Genomic DNA, 21,726 nt, shown 5'->3' with positions numbered 1-21,726 from the left:
TGGCTTACAGGTTAGGTAAAGTTTTCTTTGGAAACCCTGTATATCAATTCCATTTATCTTGTTTTTTCACCGTTTGCCTTCAATCAAGGACCGCCTGCCTAGTACCGGAAGAATTAGATGAAGACCTTTCTCAGTATTACAACGTTATTTATATCAATATCACTTTTTTCCTTGCGATAAATAGCGCGATATGCAAAATAAAAATAGTCTCACAGCTGAATTTCTCTCAGTGTAATACCTGATGTCGGACAAGTTACTAATACATAAAACCGCAAAATAACCGACTGTGTTTTCTAGACCAATTGACGAAGAAATTAAATAACAGAATGGACATTCTACATGTGGTTACCAGTTGATAATTCGAAGGAAATATAATTTTGTGACGAAAATTCCATAGAAAATAAACTCATGTATATGCATGTTTACAAAAGATAAAATTTATTAATCGTACCTCTTTAGATAAACTGCAAGTAGTTATCAAATCCGTACGATGCAGAACAGTGTGCCAATAATACCACTATCGACATAACACATATCTGGATGTGACCATTATTTATTATGCCGAATTGGTTCTATTTCGTTGGTTGAATTCAGACAATGAATAGGTATAGAAATTTAGTAAGTACTACTATCATTTTTCTATCAGTTCCATGAATACTTGGATGTTTCAATAGATTTATGTATTAATAATATACTGAGTAAAAAAATTCTACATATCGAATTCAAAATGGGTGTTTATACCTGTACCCCATCATACCGAATGAATTTTTAGCGTAAACAATTTTAGCTGTGTGCGTAATTATTTGTGTAAGATAAGTACCTTATAATATAATTTATTTGTTCGTCTTTTAAAAATGAATTTTGCAAAAAATACATTATTTGCACGAAATTTGGAACACCGGAAATCATAATTTCTTATTAATATTCCTATAATTCATGGTACATCTAGAGGGGCTGCGTACGCTGTCATTATTTATTTCAAATTGCCCAAACTTTTTTGATAGTAACCTTTTGGTACTTTTCATGTGAAAGCTAATTCCCACACCTTTTCCAAGTGAATAGGGTACACTTCCTCAACAACGCTGAAGGTGATCGTTTTCGAGATATTTACAATTTTCTAAATCGATGGATATTACTTAGCTCTTAGGGCGCTAAGTGAAGTTATTGATAACATTACAAAAACTAAGTATGTGGTGGATAAATAAGTTTTTCCTAGTAAATTTTTATCAAAAAATCATTCGTTTCCAAGATATAAAATGTTGATTTTTCCAAACATGGTTGGTTTTGTCATAAGTTTTTGGCAATTTTAGTTATTTTTATCTCGAAATATTTTTCGATAAACATGATAGGAAAAAGTTGTTTATTTTAACGTGGTCCACCGTATACTCAGTTTTTGTAGTGTTCTCAACAATCTCACTTAGCCTCACTTATGCATCGATATAGAAAACGATCACCTCCAGTGTTGTTGGGAAAGGTTTGGAAGTAGGGTTCTGTATCTGTATCTGAACAGTAGGGAGGGTGAGTGTAGACCCACAGCACTTAGGCCACATGTGACCCATTGTACATCCTCCCGAGGAGTTGTCCTCCTAGGTCATCGTCCATTCTGTCCTTTCCAGGAAGGTGGACAGGTCACTAGGAGACATCTCCTTTATATCGGCAGGTGAAGGCCATGACTCGCCGAACACCCACTCTCTTTGGCAACCTTGAGGTGTCTCATGGCAGCCTTCGTGAAGGTTTTGGCAGGTGCAGCGACATTACTGTTGTTGCACGGCTTCTTGGGGTTCCCTCCGTGGAGGTGCTCAAGTAAGGGCGCTTTCCTGCAAGGGCAGCCGGTTTCTTGCCTTTAGTCAAGGCGTAGCTCTTGACGCCCGCCGCAGGAAGTGCCCCTGCTGTTGGAGATGGAGTGTGGGAGGAGAAGTGATAGTTTCATGAAAATAACCAAAATTTTACTGTCAAAAAGTTAGAGTAATCTGAAATAAACGACAACATGGCACCTTGGATACCAAATTTTGTGCAAATAACCTATTTTTTACGAAAGGTATTTTTTTAAAAAGAACAAAAAAATTCAACTACAACACCCTGTATTTCCGAAACAAAGCATTTCCGGACATAATATAGACTTATGTATATTTTAAAAACTGCTAATAAAGAAAGGATAAGAAAGGCTTCATTGTCTCAATTTAAATTATTTGCTGTCTAAGAAATCAATTATGATGCAGATAATGAAATTCCAATCGCATCATTGCCACCCATCAACGACCCACGTAATGTCAGTTTCCCATTATTTGAGATATATTCAACATGCCCAATACATTGAAATCATTTTCTTTTTACACGCTTATATTAGCTTCACCTGTATGTATGTATATATGTATGTATATATGTATATATGTATGTATGTATGTATGTATGTATGTATGTATGTATGTGTGTACGATGTATGTATGTATGTATCTATGTATGTATGTATGTATGTATGTATGTATGTATGTATGTATGTATGTATGTATGTATGTATGTATGTATGTATGTATGTATGTATGTATGTATGTATGTATGTATGTATGCATGCATGCATGCATGTATGTATGTATGTATGTAATTGAATTCCCTACAACCTTTGTTTCAAACTATTTTTCATACTTTGAATCGTTTTCGTGATAGAGAGCGGTGATGTGCGCGATGTGAGCGTCATTCAAGGTCAACCGGTAGTCTCTGTGAAAAACACGCCATAAGAAGTTTATTAATTATTGATAGATACATAATTGATATAAATTTTCATTTCTTATTGATTATTATTTTAAATTCAATAATTTTCATCATTTGAATATCTATATATTCAATAACACTTATAACCGATTGATAAGTATCCTCGTTCAAAAAAAAACTTTTTGTTTCTGCACGTTGTGATACGACTTCTGCGCTTTTGAAAAAAGCAAAAAAAAATATTTTGAAGGACAAAATACAAGCACTACAGAAAAGTCATCGCTCTAAGAGCGGTGACTGTGCGAAAGTGGCGATTTCATTGGATTTGAATTGCTGGAGATTGAATCCATTTGGAAAAACGTTCTCAGGATGTCTAGTCCACATAAACGTAGTTCTGCAAATGAAGAAGTTTTTAAACAGTGGAGCTCAAGATGTACTGAATTGAGCCTCAAAGCGATGAGCAGTCACAGTCCGCTCTTGGTGGAATCAAATGTGTAAGTCTCTTGAACATTTCCAGTGAAAGTATCTTCAGAAGAGAGATGAATCTCCAATCTTTCTTCGATGTTCCAGACTATCAAGATTGCCATCTGCCAATCAGGCAGATGGCTATTTTCTGAATGGAATTCAGCAGCTTCAGGGTGTGCTTCGGAGTGGAGCTCCATACATGAGAACAATACTGCAAAGAATAATTATAATAATAATAATAAAAAACTTTATTCACCGTAAGAGTACAGAATATAAATAAATGAACTACATGATAAGAGTGGGAATAAAGACTTGAACGATAAGCGCTATTGCACTTGTTTCGTTATTGTGTAACAAGGAGTATAATTTATAGAATAAGCTACAAGACAAATAAAATGTAACATAAAAACAAAACATAAATTTGAAAAGACATGACGGTATAAGTTGACAGAAAATATAAATAAAACAATAATAATAATAATAATAATAAGATTCGTGTAAACTTAATACAAGGTGCCTGTTTATGGTAACAATGAGTATAATTTCTAGAATACGCCACAAGACAAATAATATAAAAAGAAATAAAACAAGGACATAAACCAATATATGTTGACAGAATGTAAAAATAATAATAAGATTTGTATAAAATGTATATAATGTGACTAGGGTAATATAGCATAATTGGTTGGTATACTTTTTATTCTAATATATTTATCACATATTGTCTTTGTTTTTCGAATATAAACGATTTCAAATTCTTCTTGAAAATTGGAGTGCAGTTACTGTTTTTAATTTTATCAGGAATAATATTGTAGAATTTGGTTGATGTGTATGAAAATGGTCTTTGTGAAATTGACTTTTTCAGTATGATAGGATACGGTATTTTCTTGTAATTTCTTGTATAGTAACTGTGATGTTCTGTGATGTTCTGGTGATATTTGAAAGAAGGTCTGATCTGAGCTTTGTAAAGCATCAAAAGTTGCTGAGGTGTGTACAGTTTTCTGGTTCGGACTAGTGTTCCAAGCTTTCGAGAAGCAGCCTTTGCAATTCCAGCGACATGATTGTGCCAAGACATATTGGTGTCCATTTCAATCCCAACAAACCTATCGAAGCAGAAAGCGGGAATTGTCTGTCATGACATTTCTATATCTGGTTCAGAAACATTCATCTCTTTTAAGAAAACCGATGCCTGGGCTTTTGTGAAACCGCCGAATTTGGATCAGCTTGCAGCATTATTTGAGAATGGAATTCAAATTTTGTTGGCGATCTATAATGCTCCAAAATCTTTGGACAGTATCGATCATCTCTGTTAAGCACAATACATCAAGTCTACACAACTGAATGAACCTATGCAGTTATCAAATATTCCACCAACAAGTGCAGCAGCAGACAAACATTTCAATCGTGTTTATTTTCGAGTTCAAACTTGGTTGGGGCATGATTTGGGACCTCAAGTATGAAGTTGGACGACAAGTTCTGCACCTGTTTCAAAGGAATTTCCCAACACAATATACTGCATCTCCAAGAGTGGTTGTGGTTCGCGATGTGGATGCAGGAAATTGAGGTTTTAGCTCTTCAGCTCGTGGCTACTGTAATGGGCAAGCTTGTCTCAATGCTTAACCATACCAGAGCGAAGTCAATGAAGACAGATCTATTGACCCTGAAATCATGGCCTGGAGACAATGTCGTTGAAGACGATAAAGAAGAGGACTTTGAAATACTATAGCGGTCGGAAGACGACGATGAAGAAGAAGATAATTGAAGTTATAAGTTGCAGTTCTTGTAATTTTTATTCAATTCTTTTATTTCCACAATCATAAATGTATGGAATATTTTTTAATGTAAACAATGATTAACAATTTTTTCCTCTTTTTTATTTATTCAAGAAGTTATTGATATAAATTTCATTAGAATTTAAATCTAATTTGAATATTTTCCTTAACAATTCTATAACTACAAGGGCAGGTAAGTGTATTAAATAAATTGATACTGAATTAATAATAGAGAAGTAAAATAATTTTTTAATATAATGTGATAGTTGATAAGAAAAAAAAATTCTTAATGATTGTGCATTTATCAATGATTAATTGACTTCATATGGTGTGTTTTTGACCGGAACTACTGGTTGAACATTAATGCTACTCTAACCGCGCGCTCTCCGCCCTCAATCTCGAAAATGATCCAACGTCTAAAAAAACGTTCGATATGAGAGTTGTAGAGAGTTTAAACCTCTACAATACTGATCAATACAAATAGCAAAAAACCCAAAGAAAAGGAGATATTTGTAAAACATTTGCAAACAATCGATTTTTGTGACCTTTGACCTTAGACTTCAATAGTCGCGTACAGCCTACCATATCTAGGTTTTGAGACAACTTTCAGGATATCAAAATAAAAGTTTACACGACTGGGTATCTCAAATTCCGACGTGAACTGGCCTCAAACGCAATTGATAGTTGAGACCAGCAATGAATTTGTGGTTCAGCCTAGCATCACTGATGAAACCTTCAGTGGGTCTGGTGTTAGATCATAAATACGTTGTGCTGGGACTCTTATTTTCAGTGCAGTGAAATGCATATGACGAATCTCGTCGTCGGTCGATTACCCTTACTTCTGAAATAAACTATTCGTTTATATCAAGTGAAACGTAATTGTCTATAATTTTTTCTTAATATTTCATTGCTATACAGTATCTGAAACACAGCAAAAATACATTCAATGAAATATCATGATAATAGAGATTCTTGAAATATTCTCTCAGTTGGTAACGAGATGGGCGGTCCTCAAGCTGGTTATTAAAAAATGTCGTAGGATACGTAAGAAAATTTAAAAATCCCACTTTGAAAACAATACTTTGATTATTTTCTTTCTGCAGTGTAAACTGTAGTTCATAATTTAAAATTCAGGCTCAGTAGACATAAAACTCCTAAAAAAAATGAGCGGAATCTTATTTGATTCAAGTTGACGTTTAAAAATGTTTTCTGAAGATTTTATAGTACACAGAATTATTGCAAATGTTATTAACAAATCAGGATGGAAAAGAAGGGAAAATACTTTTCCATTAACACAAAAACTATCGAGGAGAAAATTTACAATGAAGTCTCAAGTGTGGATCTAGAAATTCATTGAGAGGCAATTGAAATGAATTCACTCCTATGAATGCATAAAAATAAGGACGTTTAGTGAACATAATAAGGGTTTCAAATTCTGTTATCAAAAAAAGGGATCAAAGAATTTGCAACAAATTTGTTGCTAAAATGTAATCAATTGCTGAAAAACACTTGCATTATTGAGAGTGACATACGGTAATTGTACTCTGAATCAGAAATTTGTTTACAAGTGGTACCTACCTGTAAGCTTTTCACAAAAGGTCGAGAAGTTATAAATGAAGACGCTCACCCTAGACTCCCTAGCACATCAAACCAAGAAAGTGAATTTTTCATGGAGAATCGTCGAATCACTATCAGAGAAGTTGTTGAGGATGTCGGTTTGACCAGAAAACCGTCTCATGAACGTCGCTCAGGAAATGTTGAATAACATCAACGGCGATCCAGATTTGTTAAGAAAAATCATAACTGGTGATGAATCATGGGTATGTGGTTATGACATCGAAACCAAAGTCTAATCGTCCCATTGGAAGAGCTCAGAAGAGCCAAGACAAAAAAGCACGCCAAGTTCTATCAAATATCAAGGATTTGGTTACTGTTTTCATCGATTACCGTGTCGTAGTGCATCAGAAGTTCTTGCCACATAGTCGTATGGTCAATAAGGAGTATTATCGTGAAGTTTTGTGCCGCTTGCGAGAAGCAATACTGAGAAAATGTCTGGTATTGTGGAGCATACGCTCACTCGTCATTGCTTGTTCATAATTTTTTGCCCAAAAATAACACCTTTATCATTCCTCAGTCACCGTATCCACAAAATTTGGCACACTGCCACTTTGCATGTGCCCATGATGAAATTGGCCCATGAAAGGACGGCGTTTTGAGATGATTGAGGAGATACAAACCAAATCGCTGAGGGAACCCGAGGACATACCAAAAAATGCACACCAGAACTGCTTCGAAGATTGGAAAAAACCCTGGCACAACTGTATTTTATTTAAGGGGGGCTACTCTGAAAAAAACAAATCAGAAATTGATGAATAACTGAAGAGTTCTTGAGAAAAATTAAATTTCCCCTAATTTTTTAACAGACAGCGTATATCTCAATTTAATGAAAATTATTCTACATTAGATGGATTGTTTGAAATAATTTCATCAAGTAGAATTTTGCCAAAAACAAAAACATTCAGACAACCTAGTATGAAGGGTGTTCTTGTACCGACAATGGTACTGTATCTGTAGAGTAGGGAGGGTTAGTGTAGGCCCACAGCATTTAGGCCACATGTGACCCATTGTACATTCTCCCGAGGATCTGTTCTCCTAGATCATCGTCCATCCTGTCCTTTTCAGGAAGCTGGACAGGTCACTAGGCGACATCTCCTTTATATCGGCAGGTGTAGGCCAAGACTCGCCGAACACACACTCTCAACTCCGGACACTCGCATAGGACATGCCTGATAGTTTCATCTTCCTGTTCACACATCCTGCATGGAGGTATGTCCTCTAGCCACATATTATGGAGGTGTTTCCTGGTCATCGTTCCTGGTCACTGTTGAGCGTAGGGTTTTCCTGGTCACCGCCAGATATTTTCTTGGTGTCAGCTTTCCGATAACCTATTTCTTAACCTCATTCACCAACAGGTGCCGGCGCAGTTGGGCAGGCACCCAGGTCAAATCCCCCTCGACGCCAACTATCCCTTAAGATCCCCATTCAGCGAGGAAGACATCCTCAACACCATCCACAGTGGTAGAAATACCGCTCCTGGACCAGACTCGGTTAAAGGCCGTGTTCTGAAAAACCTCCACGCGTCAGCAATCCCATTCATCAAACACATCCTAGATGCGTGTCTCGCACACGCCTACTTTCCAAACGCCTGGAAACAGGCTAACACAATTCTAATCCCTAAACCCCACAAGGATCCTACTAATCCCGACTCCTACAGACCCATCAGCTTGCTTAGCTGCCTTGGAAAACTGCTGGAACGATTGATCACTAACCGTTTGAACGACTTCCTCACACTCCATAACATTATCCCACCCTATCAACATGGTTTCAGGACGGAACATTCTACCCAGAACGCACTAGTCGAACTTCACACCCACATATCCCAAAATATCAACGCTTCTTTTTGCACCATTGCAATCTCCCTAGACATCCAAAAGGCTTTCGACAAGGTCTGGCACGCGGGCCTGATCTGGAAGCTTATCCAAATCAATCTGCCTCATCACTTTATCCGACTAGTTGCATCCTATTTATCCAACCGACTTATCCGCGTCAAAGTCGGTGAAGCTCTATCCACCCCTTTCTCCCCAAAAACCGGAGTCCCCCAGGGATCAGTCCTCGCCCCTTCCCTATTCTTCATCTATGCACATGATGTTCCCACAACCCACAAAATCCTCCAATACGCCGACGACACCATCCTATACTCCTCCGCCCCCAACACCCGCCGCTTGCAAATTCAAGCCCAAAATATGATCGACCATTTCGAGCAGTGGTGCAACAAATGGCGTATCAAAATCAACCCCACAAAAACCCAAACAATCCTTTTCCGACATCCTAACACCTCTACCCGTCCCAAACTAAATCCGGACAACTTGAATCTCAGACTTTTGGGGGAAAACCTCTTACTCCAGGACTCGGTTTCCTACTTGGGGGTCACCTTCACGAGGACCCTCAACTGGGAAATCGACCTGAGAGAGACACTGGACAAAGTCCGGAAGAGAGCTAACTTTCTAAAAGCTCTGAGAGGAAAACTTGGGGGATGCGACAGTAGAACTCTGCTTCACACCTATAATACCTTTGTAAGACAAGTCCTCGACTACAAAGCAATGATATACTGTACGCTTCCTCCGAGACTGTCCCACCGCATCCTTACGACTGAACGACGAATACTACGCAACATACACAACCTGCACTACCGATACCCTTCCCTACACTTATACAACCTCATAAATACTACACCAATCGACCAAAGATTTCAGGAACTCCGAGGACGATATGCGACCAGGACGATGAGCAGCAACAACACCGATGCCATCGATACGCTCACATCGCCATGGATCCCCCGTGGAGGATCCCAAAGGAAACCTAGGAAAAAGCTCCCCTTTCCCCCAGCCAGACTCCTGGGAGCGATGGAAGACCCACCGGAGCCGATCCAGGACATCCTAGAGGATTTCCCACTGGGATACAGATAGCGGACACCTGACAGCAGCGCCCCGGAAAGTACTGAAATCCTAAACACGCAAAACCCCGGCCCAAAAACCCGTACCAAGTCACAACATCTGGACCACCGACCACCGCAATGAACCCGGACTACCACATGGATCAACATAAAAACCAACTAAGAAAACTGGAACACAAAAACAACACAACACAACACAAACACCAACATAAAACACAAAACACATACATAACTCACTCACCCTGAAGAGGCATAAGCCTATAGCAGGGCCCTACACAAACACATACACACACAAAATTGTAATAACTGTAAATAATTTGTAAATATACAATTTTCATTCATTCACTGACTGGGAATATACCTCAGAGCTAAAGAGGCTCTGAATATTTCAACCAGGTGCGGCATAAGAATATCCATTCTCCATTGAAGTAGGGCTGGTCATATACCGTCAGGTCCTGGTGACTTGAAGGTAGAAAAGCCTGATATGGCCCATCTTATCGTGTCCTCATCAATTACTGCACTAGCAAATTGTCAGTCGTATTGTGAGGGTGTCGTTGGTACTTCCGTGCAGTTCAACGTTCTAGGAAGACAAACCCTGGAAAGTGAGTTTCCATAAGAATCTCAGTGCTCTCTTGGAGGTTGGCGGCATTGTCGCCATTTTCCGTTGTCAGAATGCCGATAGTCTCATGGTTGGACATTTGACAACAATGGGCTATCCAGGCGTCTCTTTGCTTTTGTCTGCAGACTTATTTCAACTATCTGAGGTTGGCTTGATATATACCCCAGTCCTCTTCGAGTCTTGTACGTTTTGACTTCTCGCTGTCTTCCTGAGGTGTTCCAATTCAGGTGGTATATTTAACAAGTATTACTTTTTATAGAGAGTGGCCATCTTCGAAGAATTCAATTTTTGTCCATTTCTCCTCTTTTGTACCGCATCACCAGACGTATTGCATTTCAGAAAAAAAATTAATCGAAGTGAATTTTTGGTATTCACGAAAAAATATCTATGGTAATTATATGCTGATATGAGTACTATTATACTTATACATTTGGAGGTTTCTATATGTGGAAGTGGTGGAATCTATATGTTTAAATATTTTCGTTGGAGGGTTTCGTGGTGTCACTAACAAAGTGTAAAAAATGGTTTTTCCGTTAACTAGCTGTCGCCCCCTACGAACGACAACTCTCAGAAATCGAAACTTGAGCGAGCTCAAGATTTTAACGTGCAGCAAATCACCCACTGTATTCCAGGACCGGGATAGAACCAATATTTTTAACAGTGCGTATTGAAATTCACTAACCTATCAGTTACCAACTGATTACTGAATTGAAGTATCATTTAGCAATTTATAATTTCGTGTTTTTTTTTTAAGTTATTTACGAATGTATCTTTTCTTTTCAGATCGATATGGATTCACTGTCAAGAATTTTAGTTGGATTGTCATTCATAGTTCATGCCAGTGTAGATGAAGTGAATGCAAGGGTCATCCCAAACAATATTCAAAATCGTTTTGAAAGTTATGATTACCATAACTTTTTCGTGGGTGGAAATGCTATCAAAAGTCAAGCCAAAAGTGATGTAGATCCTGCTGAACCTGGCAGGAAGAAAATCTATCATCTGTCAACACAATTGCCCCCCACTTCGAAATTCCCCAAAAAAGATGATTTTTCATTTGTTGATAATGATATCATTGACTTATACCACAATGTTGATGATGAGTATAAGGATTTTTCTGATAATGATGGTGATATTAAAGGAGAGGACGATGCAGAGAAAAATTGGAACATTTCCATATATACAGATAACAAAGGAAACATTTCGATAAAAACCATTCCACTTCAAATAACAACGCAAGGATACATTTCGAAAAGAAGTGTTCCTAATACTGATGATGAAGATTTAAATTTTTTTGGTAGCGGTAGTGGAAGTGGAGATGGACGCAATGCAATTTTGTCGCCTACTAAGAGGGATTTCAAAAATGACAACAATGTCAACAATAAAAAGACTACCAGAGACTTGATATCATTGGAAAACAAATTAAACAGCAGCATCAGTGACAACGAAACTGTCCATGGAAATTACAGAAAACATCAAAATCATTTTGCAAATGCACCTAGGAAAGCATTAAACATCAATTCATCTTCTACTGATGATGATGATTTAGTAATTTCTGGTAGTGGCGATGAAAGAAATGAAGATGCACATGATAATATGACGTTTCGTTCATCAAATAGCAATAGCATTTTCAAAGTCACATCCTCCACCTCAAACAAATCTATTCGAACTGAAGATAATCCTGTTGTTGAAAGTAATATCAAGAATAGAGAAGCTACAAAATCATCAGAAAACAATTTATCTGAAATAATAACCCAAATGCCTACTGTAGAAACTAATTTTTTCAATAGCGATGATGAAGATTATGAATTTTCTGGTAGTGGTGATGATAACAGAGATGAAAATCTTGTGAACTCTAAAGAGTTTTTTACAGACAAAGAGGTACATGTTTGTCTAAATAGTATTCCTACTGTCGAAAATACCATGAAAAAAATCGTTAATGATAACGAAGCAAAACATTCATCAAAAACCAATTCATTTAAATCAACAACCCAATTAGTTGTTTCAAAACAATTTCATTCTACCACTGATGACGAAGATTACAAATTATTTGGTAGTGGTGGTGATATAAATGAAGATGAAGATTCTCTAGATTCAATTACAAATGATCAAGTGTTTAATTTGAATGATATTAATACTCTTACTATTCCTATTAGAACTGTCACCAGTAGCATTAATAATGATGAAAGCGAAGATAAGGAAGAAAGAAATCTAAATACATCTGAAATAACAAGCGAAATGCCTATCACAAGGATTGTTACTCCTGACAGCGATGATGAAGATTACGATTTCTCTGGAAGTGTTGATGAAAATTCAGATACCACACATTATTTTACAAACAGCAAGGAGAAGCTCCATTTACAAAGTTTCACTACAAACCTAACTTCCTCAGTTTCTATTCCATTCATTAACTATTCAAGGAAGTCCCATTCATCTGAAGTGACAACCGAAATTCATATTTTAAGGAACGTTGAGTCTGATGACGATTACGAATTCTCTGGAAATGGTGATGACGGTAGTGACAAAAATCATGAAGATTCTAGAAATTTTATCATGGGTGACCGTAAGAAATATAATATACAAGGTATTACAACTACTAGTCCATTGGCTACGATTCAATTGGAAAAAATATCCCAAAGCACCAGCAATCATATTTTTGATAGTATCAAACACAACGAAACAGCAAGTTTATTAAAGGAAAATTTGACTGAAATAATAACCGACGTGCATATTATAGAGGATGTTATTCCTAACGGCGATGATGAAGATTATGAACTATCTGGCAGTGGTGATGGAAACAAAGTTGAAAACAAGGCAAATTCTACAGATTTTGTTTCAAATGACAAGGAAAAGGTTCACGTACAAAACACTGCTAACAGTACTACTGATTTACTTCATATAATGACGACATTTTCACGAACTGTTTCTATTGGTACCAGTAATAACATTGTTGATAAGAATAACAAAAATAACGAAGCAACTAATTCTTTCGTGGACAATTCAACTGATTCAACAACCAAACTGTTTGTTATAAAGACCTTTGTTGCTAACAACGATGATGAGGATTATGAATTTTCTGGCAGTGGTGATGATGCTAATTCTTTAGATTCTGTTACAGGCAATACAGCAGAGTTCAATTTTCAATATAATTCTAGTCCTCCTACTATAGTCAGTGATTTTAAGGGATCATCTGAGAATATTTCGTCCAGCCGTACCAAAAGTGGCACCATATATTATGAAACCACAAACTCATTGGGATCTAATTCATCTAGAATAACAAATGAAAAACAAATTTTGAAGAATGTGGTTTCCAATAGTGATAACAAAGATGAAGAGTTATCTGGTAGTGGAGATGATGAAGATGATGAATATGATATATCGGTTACAAATGACAAGGAAAAGTTTTACGTACAAAATACTGCTGACACTACTATTACTACACCTTATATAACAACTGATTTGGCGAAATTTTCACGCACTGTTTCTATTGAAAGTGGCAGCAATAACAAAAATACCAAAGCAACCAAATCTTCAGTGGACAATTCAACTGATTTAATAACCAAAATGTATGTTATAAAGACCTTTGTTGCTAACAACGATGATGAGGATTATGAATTTTCTGGCAGTGGTGATGATGCTAATTCTTTAGATTCTGTTACAGACAACACACCAGAGTTCAATTTTAAATATAATTCTAGTCCTCCTACCATAGTCAGTGATTTTGAGGGATCATCTGAGAATATTTCGTCCAGCCGTCACAAAAGTGGCACCATATATTATGAAACCACAAACTCATTGGGATCTAATTCATCTAGAATAACAAATGAAAAACAAATTTTGAAGAATGTGGTTTCCAATAGTGATAACGAAGATGAAGAGTTATCTGGTAGTGGAGATGATGATGATGATGAATATGATATATCGGTTACAAATGACAAGGAAAAGTTTTACGTACAAAATACTGCTGACACTACTACCACTACACCTTATATAACAACTGGTTTGGCGAAATTTTCACGCACTGTTTCTATTGAAATTGCCAGCAATAACAAAAATACCAAAGCAACCAAATCTTCAGTGGACAATTCAATTGATTTAACAACCAAAATGTATGTTAAAAAGACCTTTGTTGCTACCAACGATGATGAGGATTATGAATTTTCTGGGAGTGGTGATGATGCTGAATCTCTAGATTCCATTACAGGCAACACAGCAAAGTTTAATTTTCAATTAAATTCCAGGCCTCCTACCATAGTCACTGATTTCCAGGGATCATTTCAAAATATTTCGTCCAGCCGTAACAAAAGTGGCACCAAATATTATGAAACAACAAACTCGTTAGGATCTAACTCATCTAGAATAACAATAATTAAAAAACAAATTTTGAAGAATGTTATTTCCAATAGTGATAACGAAGATGACGAGTTATCTGGTAGTGGAGATGATGATGATGATGAATATGATATATATGTTACAGATGACAAGGAGAAGTTTCACGTACAGAATACTGCTGATACTACTACTACTACTATACCTTATATAACAACTGGTTTGACGACATTTCTACAAAATGTTTCTATTGGAAGTACCAGCAATAACAAAAATAAGAAAGCAACCAATTCTTCAGTGGATAATTCAACTGATTTAACAACCAAAATATATGTTATAAAGAACTTTGTTGCTAACAACGATGATGAGGATTATGAATTTTCTGGCAGTGCCAATTCTCTTGATTCTATTACAGGCAACACAGCAAAGTTTAATTTTCAATATAATTCTAGTCCTCCTACCATAGTCACTGATTTCGAGGGATCATTTCAAAATATTTCGTCCAGCCGTAACAAAAGTGGCACCAAATATTATGAAACCACAAACTCATTGGGATCTAATTCATCTGGAATGACAAATGAAAAACAAATTTCGAAGAATGTGGTTTCCAACAGTGATAACGAGGATGACGAATCATCTGGTAGTGATGATGATGAATATGATATATCTGGGAGTGGTGATGAAAATTGAGACCGATTCTCATTTCATATGTGATCAATTCGTTGATGAAGCTTCCAATAGTAACAGCGGAATTGTTTTGTTGATTAGAAAATATAAATATAGAAGAATGTGATGATACCGATTGCGCATATTGCAATAGTGGTTATGAAAATGAAGATGTTGATGAGCAGATTTCATTCTAGTTGAGAAAGGCCTTTAGTTCACCAAGTAAAACTTCATATCATTTGTGCAAAAAAATTGGAAACTTTGAGACCCCCTCTGAATAGATGATATATATCGTACAACAGTATAAGACAGTATGTTTTATGGTTGTAGAGGAAGTGTTTCATTATGTTTCTTCAGCTGTGTTATTTTTTTATTGTTACTTTGTTAAACCTATTGTTTTTTGAATATTATATTATTAAAAGGAATGAACTAGAAGACTGTTCAAACTGAACAGAAATATTCATTTTAATAAAATATATCAGCTGTATTCCCAGATTGATAAATACATAACTTATAGTATTATATCATTCCTACAATGTAAACACTGTCATAAAAATGTGAATAACTGATTTTTGTACTTTTGTTAATAAAATGAAATGAAACCGAACAGTACCACCTATAATTTGACACAATATAAAATATTGGAAATAAGTGTTTAAATCTCATTAAGTAACCGAAAGTTTCGAAAGATAACTCAATTCTAGTATTACGATTCTTCCTGTTCAGGAATTCAGATTCTATACTACACGACACCATCCCAGTTAACCAAACCATTAATGTTTTCGGGATTTTCTCCATTTCATTATATCTATATTGATCAAGGCTGCAGAAAAAAAATATGTTGGAGTCTGCAGCGTGGCTCAAAAAAGTGACATATCGAAATTGTGCATTTCGTTACACTTTTGAATAGGTCAGCAGAAAAAATGATTTCATGAAAGGTTTTATGTACCTATTTAAAACCGTTCTCGAGATGTCGATTTTATATGGGAATACTAGGTACAATTCGAAACTAAATAACATCGAAATGTATAGAAATCATCCCTTCGAATTCTGACCAAGCATAAAACAGGTTTTGGGCTATTTATTCCAATAAAACCCGTTCCTCAATATTATACAGAATGTTCAAAAATCATTGTCACTTCTTTATGATTTTGGACAAAAATTTCTTTGTTATTTCAAACACCCTCTCTTTTTTGAGCTGAAAATATAAAATTCAATTATCTTTCATTTTCTTTCAAAGTTCCCTTTATCTTCAGATATTGGCTTGGCTTTTCCAAATAGTAGTTCTTATTTCAATGAATTCTTTAAATCAAGATAGCCTTGAAACAACATTTATTTGATTTGCTCACAGAATTCTCATCGACAGTTGTTATACTTCACTCCATCGAAAATACTTACTTTTCACTAAAATGAAGTTATCATTTATGTTCATATTCTGACAGTTGTTCATTAAACAGACTATACACTTTTTTATCATTCAACCAAAACATCAACAAAATATGAAACACAAATATATCTATTTCGCAATTGATCCACGAAATAACGACCATCCTGTTGAATACAAAGATCCAATCTCTCTTTGAAAGACATTTGAGGCGTTACTCTTCGAAAGACAGCCCACATTCTCTCCTTCATATTTTCCACTATGGTTGAAAGAGTATCGTAAATCTCATTCGTCAAGTATCCCCATAAAAATAAATCGAGGCAAGTCAAATCTGGTAATCTCGATGGCCAATTATGTGGTCCTCCACCATCAATCCATTTATTCGGGAAGCACATATTCAAAAAACGTCTGACACTGAATTTGAAATGTCCCGAAGCTCCATCTAATTGTAATCACATCCTGCACATTCTTCAGAAGCTCAGGCAAATTATCTCTTGAGAATTTTAAAAATTGTTGACCATTCAAATTTTCATAAAAAAATATGCTCCTATAACTTGTGTACCTATAATTCCTCCCTATATCTTAACCTTACCCTCCCTATACCCTCACCCTAGAAATGCACCATTTATCCATGTATCTTTCTCGATCTTACGTTGACCCGTATGAGGGTTTTTATGATTGATCCCATGACAAAAAAGTCATCTTCCTCATTTCCAACGATAAGCTTTGGCCTATTTGTCTGTTCATAAGCTACATTTCCATTCCTACGAAATTCATGTAGGAATCATTTGAAAACCAACTCGTTTGGATGATTCCGGTCTAGATATTTTTGGGCGTACGCCCGCAACGCTAAAGACAATTCTCTAAACACCCACCAGTCGCTAAAATCATATCTACTCGCTTTCGAATGGGGTAAGTTTTCATTTTCAACGGTAATGATTCAGTGAATGTTTAAAACGATGTAAAACACAATAACCATCAATGAGAATTTTTTCAACAAGTTGAATAAATGTCGTTTCAGAGCTATCTTGATTGAAAGAATGCATTAAAAAATAAGAACTACTACTATTTGATAAAGCAAATATCTGAAAAACTATTTCGGTTAGATATAGGGAACCCCAAAATGAATTGAAAGATAACTGAATTTTATATTGACAATATTTTATATTGACAAAAATATACAGAGTGTTCTATTTGAGATAACAAAGTTACCTTTGTCCAAAGTTATAAAAAAGTGACAATGATTTTTGAACATTCTGTATGATATTGAGAAACGGGTTTTATCGTAATCAATAGCCCAAAACCTCTTTTTTGCTTGGTCAGAATTTGAAGGGATGATTTCTATACATTTTTAGGCACAATGAGTTCTAGGTACAATTGTACCTAGCATTTTCATAAAAAAACTCGAGAATGGTTATAGTTAGGTACACAGTACCTTCCATGAAATCATACTATTTTTCTCTGACCTTAAAAAATTTTTAACAAATACAGGGTATTCCATTTGAAAAAACACAACTTCAATATGTCACACTTTTTTGAGCCACCCTGTAGACTCCACAATAATTTCGTTTTTCAACCTTGATCATTTGTTACGATATTTTCTTAATTACGGGTACTCAACATTTTACTATTTAATATCGTCCTATATGTGGCTCCAAATACAAGTTGAACGAATACTTTTTGCGCGCGGAAAAAAAAACACCAGAGAATTCGGGACGGGGTATGCGGAGATTTTGTGAGAGGTTGAATAGATATCGGCTGTATGAATGAACAAAATTTTACCGTATTATACGGATAAGTCATTCAAAGTGCCTTATGCAATATTGGTGTTATTTATGGTTATATCTGGTGTATGGTATATGACCAATATTGTGAAACATTAAATTTGGATCAGTATCTGCTGTACGGTTGTTGGAAAAACGTCTTTGATGTGCTAGGAGACTCGACACTCAGTGGTAAACATTTTTCATAACCGTGTTACCCTTACAATTCAATTCATTTTCGATCACAGCTTAATCTTTGATATCATTGCTTTTCAGACGTTTTTTTTTTTGGGAGCTATATCGGTGCTCACTGTCAAGTGGCAAAGGTGGAAAATTTTCTCTGGACCTTCATATGAGATACAAGGTGGCTTATTCATAGGAATAGCGAACTGAGCTGTTAGTTGAAAGGAAAAGTTTATCCACTGAATGTATTCAAGATCAAGGATCACGGATGAGTACCTCGTAGAGGAGATTTATTTTTTTTATCTTCGATTCATTTACATATTTTGATTACAAAAGCAATAATAATAATTATAATAGTCATAATTAATAATGATAGTAGTAATGGTGATAGTTATGATACTGTTGTTGAGATGTCAATAAGGCCTATATCTCTTTCCTAGTGTAGTGATAGGTTTATTATTTATACTTCTTGTACTCTTGCAAGAGCCCCCAATTATATAAAGTAGGAGCCAGTGTCAATGTTGTAAGTGGTCTATATCGTTTTCATATAGTAATATATATATTTGATAACTCGTAACAATTCATTTTTGTTGGGTTGGGGACTGCTGAGTAATTAATTTTAGTGGTTTTTTTTTAACAGCAAGGGCTTCGAAAACCACTTGGCGCCCGAATTATTTCATCAAAATTGTAATAAGTGTGTTAAAATCTTTAGTAACCCACGGCCCTATCAGAGCAGGCACATTACCTGCCATATTTAACCCCCCCCCCCTTCAAATACGGTCCAAAACCTGGAAATTAACAAACATACAGGTTGGACGTGATACATTATACATATAATGAAATGCCACCCCAAATAAGTCATTTGATATTGAGACTGTAAAAAAATTGTGAAACACGAAAAAGGTATTGGCGAAAATAGAAAAATCTTGGAAGGCCATTCTGTAGAACCTCTCCTTTCATTCCATTGACCTGGTGAGTTGCTAATGAAAAACTGTCACGCTGGTACTACGCAATGAGGAGGAACCACCTACTTTTGAAAAATTACAGCACCTCAACATATTGAAATATCTTTCATCATTCAGGTTGCTTCTGAAACGATACTTCTATGATATGGTTACCCACAATTCCAGCCAAAACATTAAGTTTTTGGAGATATTGGGTATGAATTTAGCGTGTCATTTTGAGTCACTTCAGTATTGAAAATTTTTACAATTTATCAATTTATAAAATGTACATTCATGCGAGTACCATAATATGGTGTATTATTCATTAGTGCTCAGTATGAACATTGCAATCAGTGGACTTGTGTGTTGACGTTGACCTTCTAGTTTGAATTTTAATGTAAACTCAAATTAGTATTTTAATTTTTCTAGCATTATTTATCGTTCTAATGTAAAAAAGGTGACAGGGTTGGATACAGAATTAAAAACCTTTCAAATAAAGTTTCACTCGACTATCATTTTCATTTGAATTTTCTGACATGAGGTTTGTAGTGGAGTGGGTATGGCTGTGAAGTGGGTGGGCACGATACCGGTGGTCAGTTGACATCACCTCCATGTGAGATAATCATACCCTCATATTGCTCGTGCAGAATATCCAATGTGGCGTGAGCTGTGTGGCACGTAGCGCCGTCCTCTTGAAACCACATGTCGTTGGTGTTCAGATTATCCATTCCAGGCCAGAAGAAGTTGGTAATCATCGACCTATAGTGCTCGCCGTTGTCAGTAATAGCCTGGCCAACATTGTTCTCTAAAAAATACAGACCGATGAGGTTGCCAGCCCAAAATCCACACAAAAGAGTGTCTTTTTTGGGATGCATTGGACGCTCTTGGATCTCATATGGATTGGTATCTTTCCAAATTCACCAATTTTGTTTGTTCATGTAAGATGATTTTTTGATGAAAATTAGGGTCAGTTGCCAACTGCTCCAGATCGCATACAGCAAACACACGTCGTTGTCTATAGTCTTTTACCTTCAGTTTCGGGAACAATCCAATTCAGTACGGGGCAGGCCCAAATCACGACGCAAAATTAGCCAAGTTGTGGTCTGCGAAAGGTCTGTGAGCGACGTGAAATCGACTGCCTCGGATTATGCTGCACACTCTTTCAGACAGCGGCGATGTTTTCGGCAGAATTTGTCTTTCGGCGTACGGGTGTTGGTCGATCATTTACTAGAACAGTGGGCTCAAATTTATCTATAAATTGTGAATAATCATCTCGATAGGTCGATTATGGCGACCGTAAAATAGTCGAAGAGCGCGGTACGAACAGAACACTCATTTTGATAAAACAAGTATACAGGGTGTAACTGAATAAGTGTAAAACATTTCAGGAGGTGATTCCTCATCAAAAAAAAGATAGGATCTTCCATATAAAGAAACTTCATTGGATCATCCCTTGTTAAGATACAGCCCCTTAAAGGGGGTACATAAAATTTGTATAACAATTTTTTTCACTAGCACTGAAGAAGTTACAGTATTGAAATTAATTTGACATTTTGTACTACCAAAAACACATTTAGCCAGTAATTTATTTGGTTTACCCCATGGTTGTAAGAGGTGGAAAAGGCAACCCCTAAAATGTATTTCCAATGTAACTTTTTGTCCTTTTATTTATTTACCATTTAAAAATTTATTTTCGATAGCCTGTTTCATTCTAAACAAAAAATGTTCCTTAGGTTTCTTGCCCAAAATAAACCAGTTCGCAGCAAAAAATTTTTTCACAAACAACTTCAGAGATACATCGTCATAAATGCGAACTGGATTTATTGTTATTTTGTAGTTAGTACCTGCATTAAACGATTAAAGGATAATGAACAAAACTAATTTATTAATAACAAAACACGCAATATGTAGAACTCATAGTAAATGTTCAATATGTCTACCTTCAGACATAATGCAAGCGTCTAGACGTCGGCGCATTGAGCCACGTATTCGCTCAAATATTCCTGGAGTTTCTCTGATTACCCTGCACGCATCGATGATGCGGTTTCTCAAGTCCTCTATATCACGAATAGGAGTACTATAAACCAAATGCTGTAAATGGCCCCAAATAGAGAAATCGAGGGGATTGAGATCCGGGGACCAGTTCTGGCCGCGGGCCAGTTCTGTGATCCTCCTCGAACTATCCACTGATTTGCATATGTTTCAGTTAAATGCTGAGGTGCTACTTGACTAAAATGGACGGGAGCCCCATCATGCATAAAAAACATATCCCTTCTGACGCCCAGAGGAACTTCCTCCAACAGTACTGGATGCGCTTCTGTTAAAAATTGAACGTATGACTCACCATTTGATCGAGGAGGTAGAAAATGAGGCTCAATTAAATCA

The 21,726-nt window shown here is 36.2% G+C and overlaps 1 protein-coding gene across 2 annotated transcripts; it reads left to right on the top strand.

Annotated features, from left to right (window-relative positions):
* The first annotated feature begins 307 nt into the window (after nucleotides 1-307).
* On the top strand, nucleotides 308-15,674 carry LOC111514456 (uncharacterized). 2 transcript variants are annotated; one of them, XM_023170694.2, is made up of 2 exons: nucleotides 308-605; nucleotides 10,859-15,674. In XM_023170694.2, the coding sequence occupies exon 2, from the start codon at nucleotides 10,865-10,867 to the stop codon at nucleotides 15,089-15,091; it is 4,227 nt and encodes a 1,408-aa protein (XP_023026462.2). In that variant the 5' UTR covers nucleotides 308-605; nucleotides 10,859-10,864; the 3' UTR covers nucleotides 15,092-15,674. The 2 variants fall into 2 exon arrangements, with proteins under 2 accessions (XP_023026462.2, XP_023026461.2); XM_023170693.2 differs by having other exon boundaries at nucleotides 309-618.
* The last annotated feature ends 6,052 nt before the right edge of the window (nucleotides 15,675-21,726 follow it).

The sequence above is a fragment of the Leptinotarsa decemlineata genome, unplaced genomic scaffold (assembly GCF_025532065.1).
Source record: "Leptinotarsa decemlineata unplaced genomic scaffold, Ldec_3_MD MMD2_tig00001393_RagTag_RagTag, whole genome shotgun sequence".
NCBI lineage: Eukaryota > Metazoa > Arthropoda > Insecta > Coleoptera > Chrysomelidae > Leptinotarsa > Leptinotarsa decemlineata.
Note: the sequence above shows the minus strand (reverse complement) of the source record. Positions and strands in the feature narration are given on the sequence as shown.

Excerpts from the sequence above, each read along its gene's own strand:
- LOC111514456 (XM_023170693.2), top strand. The coding sequence starts at position 598 with ATGAATAGGTATAGAAATTTA. Across the intron at positions 619-10,858 it reads TGAATAGGTATAGAAATTTA|ATCGATATGGATTCACTGTC; the intron begins GTAAGTACTACT and ends TTTTCTTTTCAG.